Source organism: Arachis stenosperma, chromosome 2 (genome assembly GCF_014773155.1).
Source record: "Arachis stenosperma cultivar V10309 chromosome 2, arast.V10309.gnm1.PFL2, whole genome shotgun sequence".
In the NCBI taxonomy this organism is placed as follows: Eukaryota; Viridiplantae; Streptophyta; class Magnoliopsida; order Fabales; family Fabaceae; genus Arachis; species Arachis stenosperma.
The window spans coordinates 35,087,048-35,095,570 of record NC_080378.1 but is presented as its reverse complement, the minus strand read 5'-3'; the positions used below and the strand labels follow the sequence as shown (position 1 = coordinate 35,095,570).

The 8,523-nt window shown below is 36.6% G+C and overlaps 1 protein-coding gene across 1 annotated transcript; it reads left to right on the top strand.

Annotated features, from left to right (window-relative positions):
• Positions 1-1,135: 1,135 nt before the first annotated feature.
• Positions 1,136-1,999, top strand: LOC130962794 (uncharacterized). The gene has a single exon (XM_057888960.1). It carries the CDS (start codon positions 1,136-1,138, stop codon positions 1,997-1,999), a length of 864 nt encoding a protein of 287 aa, XP_057744943.1.
• The last annotated feature ends 6,524 nt before the right edge of the window (positions 2,000-8,523 follow it).

The window sequence follows — 8,523 nt, the reverse complement described above, 5'->3', positions numbered from 1 at the left end:
CTCTTCTTTGGAAGTCTCCACCAACCTTAGCTCCAAGCCTCACCAAAGCTCCACAAGCAATATCAACCTCCCAATTGTGCATCAAAATCACCAAATACACTAACATAACCAATATCACATACATACATCAACCTAGGGCTCATAAGGATGATAAATCACAAGAGTTTGAGCACTTCTTACCTCAGCCCATATGAAGTAGGGATAGAACCCACTTAGAATCCATGTTGGAGTATCCCTAAACACCCAAAATCACAAGATTTCAACACTAACTTCCCAAAAACGTGTAACAGTGGGGAATTTCGAAAACTGGGCAGAGATGAATGGAATACTCACCACAAAACTTAGATAGAATTGTAGAGGATGAGAAGAGCGACGCGTGGCCGCAAACGGCTCGTCAATCGGAGCTCCGTAGCTCAAGTTATGGTGATTTGAAGATCAAAGAGAGTTAGGTTTTCTCTCTTCTCTCCTCTCTTCACTATTTCAGCGCCCCAACCCTTCTCTTTAGGGTAAAATGAGCTGAAATGCTCATAACTAATGTTTATATATGTTGGGTCTTGGGCCCACTTAGGCCCAGTTCACTTATTTTTGTCCGTTGGCCCAATTTTGGACCAAAACCCTTAAGATTAGCGCTCTAAATCGCACTTCAAATATTTCTACCTCTCCTAATTATAATTCCTCATTTCTTAATCTTATTTACCCATAATCAATTTTCTCAGCTGTAGTACCAGACAAATCTCAGCCGGTACTTCCGGTCAAAATTTCACTGCGCGCTTTTACGCAGAAAACTATGTTTTCCGACTCGAAAAAATTCACTGAATCCAAATATCATATTTAAATCATCAAATTCCAATTGCAAAATCTTCCAACCATATTCGCTCCTACTTAACTTATTATTTAATCAATTTCGGTTAGGCCGGGTTTTACAGTATCAGAGCAGTTCGTTCCTGTAGAGCCTGAGGGATGGACTTATTATGCTTTTGGGCATACTCTGGGTGTGTGTATGTGCTATTAGGATATCTGATTGATATATGTGGCATAAACGTTCATGAGCATGCATTTGGAACTTGAAGCATTAGACTTGCGATATTGAGACTGATCAACTTAATATCACTTGTTTGGTGTGTGAAGGGACCAGATGTCGACTCATGGACGCGGTCGCGGGCGAGGTAGAGGTAGGATAGGCACCGTTACTCCTGGCCCGGCAGGAAATGATCCAGTAGACTTCATGGCTGCACTGGGAAATATGGCTGCGGCTATGCAGGCGACAGCCGAGGCACTGGATAATCAGATAAACCAGGATAATCACAGAAACAATAATGATGAGGACGGTCCCATGACACTTGCTACATTTCTGAAAGTTCACCCTCCGACCTTCAGGGGAACCTCAAATCTCACTGATGCAGACAATTGGATTCAGGCTATGGAACGGGCACTGCAGGCTCAGCAGGTTCCTGAGGAGCAATGGGTTGAGTTTGGAACTTATCAGTTGCAGGGTGAGGCTCAGTATTGGTGGCAGGGGACACGACGTATCCTGCAGCCAGATGGCACTGTGGCTCCTTGGGAGGTTTTCCGAACAGAGTTCTATAAGAAATACTTTCCTAATTCAGTCAGAAATGCCAAGGAACTTGAACTGATGCAGTTAAAGCAGGGACAAATGACTGTTACTGAGTATACTAGTAGGTTTGAGGAGTTATGTCGCTTTTCTCGTATCTGTCAAGGTGCGCCTGAAGATTTTGCTGAGTGGAAATGTATTAAGTATGAAGGAGGTATTCGAAGTGATATTCTGAGCTTCGTTGCACCAATGGAGATCAGAGTGTTTTCGGAACTGGTAAACAAAAGTAGAGTTGCTGAGGATTGTCTGAGAAAGGCAACAACAGATAAGAGTGATCAACGAATTTTTGTTAGGAGAGATCAGGGAAGGAACTTCGCCCCTAGAGGACAAGATTTTAAGCGAGGCGGTTACACCCCACAACCATATTTGGGCCAGAATAACTTCTAGAGATTCAGTAATAATAACAGCCAGGGAAGAGGCAAAGGAAAGCAAGCTCAGACCCCACCGAATGATTTAACTTGTAGGAGGTGTGGAAAGTACCACCCGAATACTCCGTGCAGGGCTGGTTTAGGTGTATGCTTTTACTGTGGTGAAGCTGGGCATTTGTCTTGGAATTGTCCAGAAAAGAAGAAGAATCAAGAAGCTGGAAAGGCACAACATCAGGGACGCATGTTCACTATGACAGCGGATGGTGCTGGAAGCGCAGATACTTCGATTAGAGGTAATCACGAACTGATAATCGAAATTTCCGACTGCCTTGCATAGTAAATAACACGTAGCATTCATTGTAGTACATTACCGAGTTGTGAGCCTTGTGATTTTCAACTGAGCGATCGACTAAAGACCTCCGAATGGTGAGACAAAACGATAGTGGTCAGCCTAGAAAAGTGACTAAATTCTTGGAGGATAATAATAAGAGTGGCGCAGCAGTAGTGCGTCAAACTATTATGAATATACAACTTAAGTTATACATATGGGACCAGAAATATTGAGAGCTGTGCGGGACAATTACCTGAAACCCAGAGATGGTAAGTTATGAGGAAGAGACATGACATAGATTGAACCCATAATTGATAATCTGTTAGGTGTCAAGAGAAAGAGTAAGTTGTGATAAATTCAGTGTCAGAGGCTGAACCAGTTTCGATTGTATTACGTAAGGTGACACCAATAGAATTGGCAGAACTTAAGAGCTAGATGAAGCGAGTATTAGAAGCGATAAACCCGTCGTTCTAATACCAACATGCCTTATAACCTTTCTGCATCGAGTCTATCTTGTATCTTCCGCTTTGCGTAGACTTTAAGCCATAAGATATCCTGGATTTATAAACTAAGCATGTCAAACCTTTCTGTTTTTCTTTGACATGTTTAAGAAGGGAAGTTACGCTAGAATGAATCTTTTCCATGTTATATCAATTTTCGAGGGCGAAAATTTTTATAAGGTGGGTAGAATGTAGAGACCCTCAGTTTTAAAAATATAAATATAAATAAGTTATAATTTATTTTATAAAATTAAAATTCTTTATTTTTAGAAAAATTATTTTTATTATCAGTAATTGAATTAATTTTATAATAATTTGAATTTAATCAAATCCATATTATTACTATTATTATTATTATTATTATTATTATTATAAAACATTGGATATAATTATCAGGAGTATTATATGTACTATAAACTTATATAGTTTTGCTCCCTAGTATTATAAAATCATTGTTGTTATTATATTACACTACGTTGTTATTATTATTATTATTATTATTATTATTATTATTATTATTATTATTATATGATCATCATTGCTATTGTTAGTATTATTATTACTATTATTAATTATAAAAGATGGAAATCAAAGGCGGTTTATATTCTGGATTAAGTTACATATATATATTATTATTATTCACTAAAGTTCGTTCCTGTACTATTATTATTATTATTATTCACTATTTAACCTAATACTTCAATCATTATATATATATTTACTAAGGTTTATCATTATCCTTATGTATATATAATAAAGAAAGCCTAAGGCGGCTTGCTTTCTTAAATCATATATATATATATATATATATATATATATGAATACCGTAAGGAAAAAAAAAGGGAGAGAAGAGAATAGCGTAACGAAGAAAAAAAAAAAGAAATAACGTAAATCTCTTTGAATTTCTGGTTTCGATTTCTTGCAATCCGTAACTCCAATCAAAAATCTAATCCGGTGAAAGTATTCGTAACCTCCTCCTCTACACGTTGACACCATTTTTGATTAGTGGAAGTTGACAATAGCGTAGCTCCTCTTTTCTTTGGATTTGGCCAACGAGAGTTTTAGGAGGCAAAGACGATTCTGGACGTTTTCTTCTTCGATAGCTCGGTCAGAAAGCTTCTCCAGAGCTTTGAATATTTTGATTCCGTACGAAGGTATGGTTTTGGTTTCTCGTAGTTAATGTTTAATGTCACGTGAAAACTTAGGCTAGAAGACCTTAAGATAGGAATGAACTGAATGTATAATTGATGGATTGTGTATATGGAATAAAATGTGTGGTTTAGCTGTTGTTAATAATTTGCTGTTGAAGTTGGTTAGTTTTGAGAAAAGATTTAATATTGGTATTTGTTTTATTTTGAAATAATTTATTACTGGAAATGATTTGAATGACTGAGAGGTGTTTGGTTTGGTAGTTGGGACCCTTTAAGGGTGGCAGAAATTCGAGTTTTAGAGGAGATACTGCCAAGATTTCTATGAGAATTAGAGTTTTGATTTGAAGGGTTATTTTAAAAAGGAAAGAGATTATTATGTGGCCTGTGTATTTGAGACTATTTGTTGACCCTCTGTCGCAAGATGTGACCGGGCACTTTAACTCCCCGGATTCCCCCATGGGCATGCATATAATATGAATATTGAATATTATTGAGCTTGGAGTTTAACTCCATGGAATACTATGTTATTGAGCTTGGAGTGTGACTCCATGGAATATTATATTTGAGCTTGGAGTTTGACTCCATGGAATATTATTGAGCTTGGGGATGCGCGCACAGAGGGACTGTCCAATGGTTAATTACCAGGACTTGTCGGGTTGGCTGTATAACCGACAGATGAGACTCATCAGCCATAGGACAGGCATACATCATATGCATTGTTTGTTTGCTTGAGTGTGCATTGTTTTGGTTTGCTTAACTGTTTAATTCTGCTTATCCGCTACTTGTTCTACTTGCTGTAAATGCTTCTCTATCTGTGTTTTCCTTGCTTGAACTATATGTGTATGTTTTCTGAGATATTCCTCTTGACGAAGGTGTGAGGAGAGAGGGTTGTTCCACCAGTGATTCGGAGGATTGGAGGCGACAGAAAGTGAAGTATTAAGTTAAAGTTAGATTCAGACCTAGAATACGTTAGATAACTTACCTAACTTTTGGTTTAGTTTATTTTATTTAAGAATGATTTTGAGTGTCGGAGTTCTAGGAATGCCTCTGACTTTCCTGAGACCTTTTATATTAACTATGCGGGCACCTTTACCATACTGAGAACCTCCGGTTCTCATCCCATACTATGTTGTTACTTTTCAGATGCAGGTCGAGAGACACCTCGTTGAGCGCTGGATATCCTTCTTATAAGCAAAGAACTACCTTTTGGACTGTCATATTTTGTTTTAGGCTATGTATATATGTTTATAGAATCTCCGCATGTACATTTTGTGTTTTGTCCCTCCGAGAGGTTGACTTGGAGATACAGGTGTTTATTATGTAGTTAGAGTTTTATTTTGGGTTGTATATATATATATATAATTATATACTCTGGCCGGCCTTAGCTTCGCAGGTCGAGTTTGGAGCTTGCAATCTGAGTTTTAGAACTCTGATATGTATATATACTTTCAGCTTCCTTTTGATCTTATCTATTCGTTTTATGAATATCCATGCGAGTGTCACACGATTTTCTATTTATCGTTCTTGTTTAGCTTATTCTTCAAGGCTCTTAGATACAATTTCTTTCAACTATATTTATATGTCTTTTCTTTTAGAGGTCGTAATACCTCGCCACCTCTGCTTTACGACTTAAGCGTAAAACTCTGTGTGGTAGGGTGTTACAACACCCAACATACAGCTTGCCATAGAATGGAGTATGAATGATTGGATGAAGGCAATAGGAAAGCAGAGATTCAGAAGGATCAACGCATCTCCATACACTTATCTGAAATTTCCACCAATGAATTGCATAAGTATCTCTATCTTTATTTTATGTTTTATTTATCTTTTAATTATCAAAACTCTATAACCATTTGAATCCGCCAGACTGAGATTTACAAGATGATCATAGCTTGCTTGCTTCAAGCCAACAATCTCCGTGGGATCGACCCTTACTCACGTAAGGTTTATTACTTGGACGACCCAGTACACTTGCTGGTTAGTTGTGCGAAGTTGTGAAAAAGAGTTGAGTTTACAATTGTGCGTACCAAGTTGTTGGCGCCATTAAGATCACAATTTCGTGCACCAGAAGAGAAGAGAGCAACGAAGCAGAAGACTAGAAGAGAAACAAAGTTGGGGAAAGAGATAAAAACCATACTGCCAAAATCTCTCCTTCTCTTCAAAACTGGATCTCAAGTCGGGTATTATTGTTGTTTGGGTTGTTGTGTGAAACCAGAATGTTACACAGATATTACACAGATGTATGTTACACAGCCAAGAATTAACAGTTCAACATCATTAATCAGATTCATAAACAGATATAACATAAACATCATCAATCTGCCATTAACAATATAACATAAACAGATTCATAATCAACAATTCAACATCATTAATCAGTTACTCACTCACTTAATTAAATTAAAATCTAGTTGAATAACAAAAAAAACAGAGATAATGGGTTTCACACTTTCACTTCACCAACGCAGAAAAGTAAGGAGAGTAGGAGACCAACCTGTTCGAGCACGGCAAAGCAGACTCTGGCGAAGGGGAGGCAGCAGTGACAGAGAGGAAGCAATGACAGCACCGACAGAGAAAGGAGCTGCGATGAAGAAGACGACCTGCGAGGCTGCGAGCCAAAACGCGACGTGCAGGGAGGTCGTCGGAGCCGCACCGTGTCCGGCGAGACGAAGACGACGAGACGGCCGGCGGGGTTGGAGCCTGGAGGGGTTGTTGGCTTGCTGCCTTACTGGGAAATTGGTGCCGTTGAAGGGATTAGGGTTAGGGAGAATTGGCCCAATTTTAATTCTTTTTTTTAAATAATTTATTTAAGGTTTACCATGTATAGTGATTTGATTTAACCAGAGTTAAAACGCATATACATTGTATTAAGTTATGTATATATAAAGTATCTAATACATGTATTAAATTCATTATTTTTAATTTTTAAAAATTAAAAATTCATTTGCTGATTGAAATTAATAAATACACTTGTCATCAATTAATTGGAACACATAAGAAGGGTATGTAATACCTTCAAATTAGATGAGTATCGAAGAAATTACCTAATTTTTTATATTTTTGTGCAATTTTAATTCAGGTCTATAATGAAGAGTAGTATTTTACTATTTTTTTTATGCCTTTGAGACTTTATAGCAGAATCAAATGTCATCCCAGAATTCTACTAAATCAAGTAGATACTTATTCGAATTTCTTTTAAAAATAAACATTGCTTTACATCCCTCTTTTGTGAGTGTTCTTTTTTTATTTTTCGGAAAATTTTTTTTTATCAACTACTAATCAACTTGAATTTTTTTTTTCATTTTAAAACTTTCCTTTGATCAAAAAATGTATTTCATCAAACACCTTACTTATCTTTTGTTTTAGTTGAATTGCGGACATTAAAACCAGCAGTATGTGAATACCTTTTATAAAATTCTCCTCTATCTCCAGCCGTATCAAATATTATGCCAGTCTTTGGTTTAAATTCATCTATATATTCTAGAATCTGTTCTTTTAATCCATTCTTTTAATGAATTAACTCACAACTAGAAAATGGCTTAATACAGACGGATTTATAGACAGATTTAGTCTTTATTACAGACGGATTTTTGGTTATCGACGAAATTACCGACGGATTTTGTCCCTCTGTAAAAGCCCCGTCGGAAATTATTTACCGACGGATTTTTTTTCCCTCGGAAAATTACAGACAGATTTTTACCAATTACCGACGGATTTTCCCTCTGTAAAATCTCCATCCAATTTCCGAAGGCGACGAACTTTCCGACGGATTTTCCGTCTGTAATTACAGACGGACTTTCCGACGAATTTTCCGTCTGTAATTACAGACGGACTTTCCGACGGATTTTCCGTCTGTAATTTAAACCTTGGAAAATTATCTCACACTCTGATTACAGAGAGAAAATCCGTCTGTAAATCCGCCTGTAAGGTAAAATAGAATTTTTTTATTTTTCTATTGCAAAATAAATATTTTAGATTTGTTTTCTAAATTTCCTCCATCAAACACACGGTAAATTAAAAAAAAAGAAAGCCAAAAATCACATAAATAAACATAATATTCATTACATGATACCTATAAAATTGGATGTTATTTTTCAACACCGTTATCCAATATCTCACTATCTCAATAAAAAGATACCCCAAAATTTATTTTAAACTACAACAGAGAAGGGACTTTCAGCCTAAATTTTAAAACTATTTCCTCATGCTCTCTTTAAAGTTTAAACTCTCCAATCTAATCTGAGTTACATGATTCTTCACTCCATGGTAGACTCTTGTGTGGCTGAAACTTGAAAGTATTTGTTTATCTACTTCTTCTTTGATTTGTTTGCATTGGACTGAGCATATGCAGTTCCCTGGTGTCAAAAAACAGGACATGGACAGATTTCAGAAGTCTAGCAATGTTTTATAGGATTAAGAAAAAGTTCTGACGATAACAAAAACACAACTTTAAAACAGAACTGCAAGAAAGAGAGAGAGAGAGATGCTTGCATGTTCTTGAAGCACATTTAATTTGTTATACAGGAACACTCACAGCCACTGATTTCTTAAATTTTCCTAG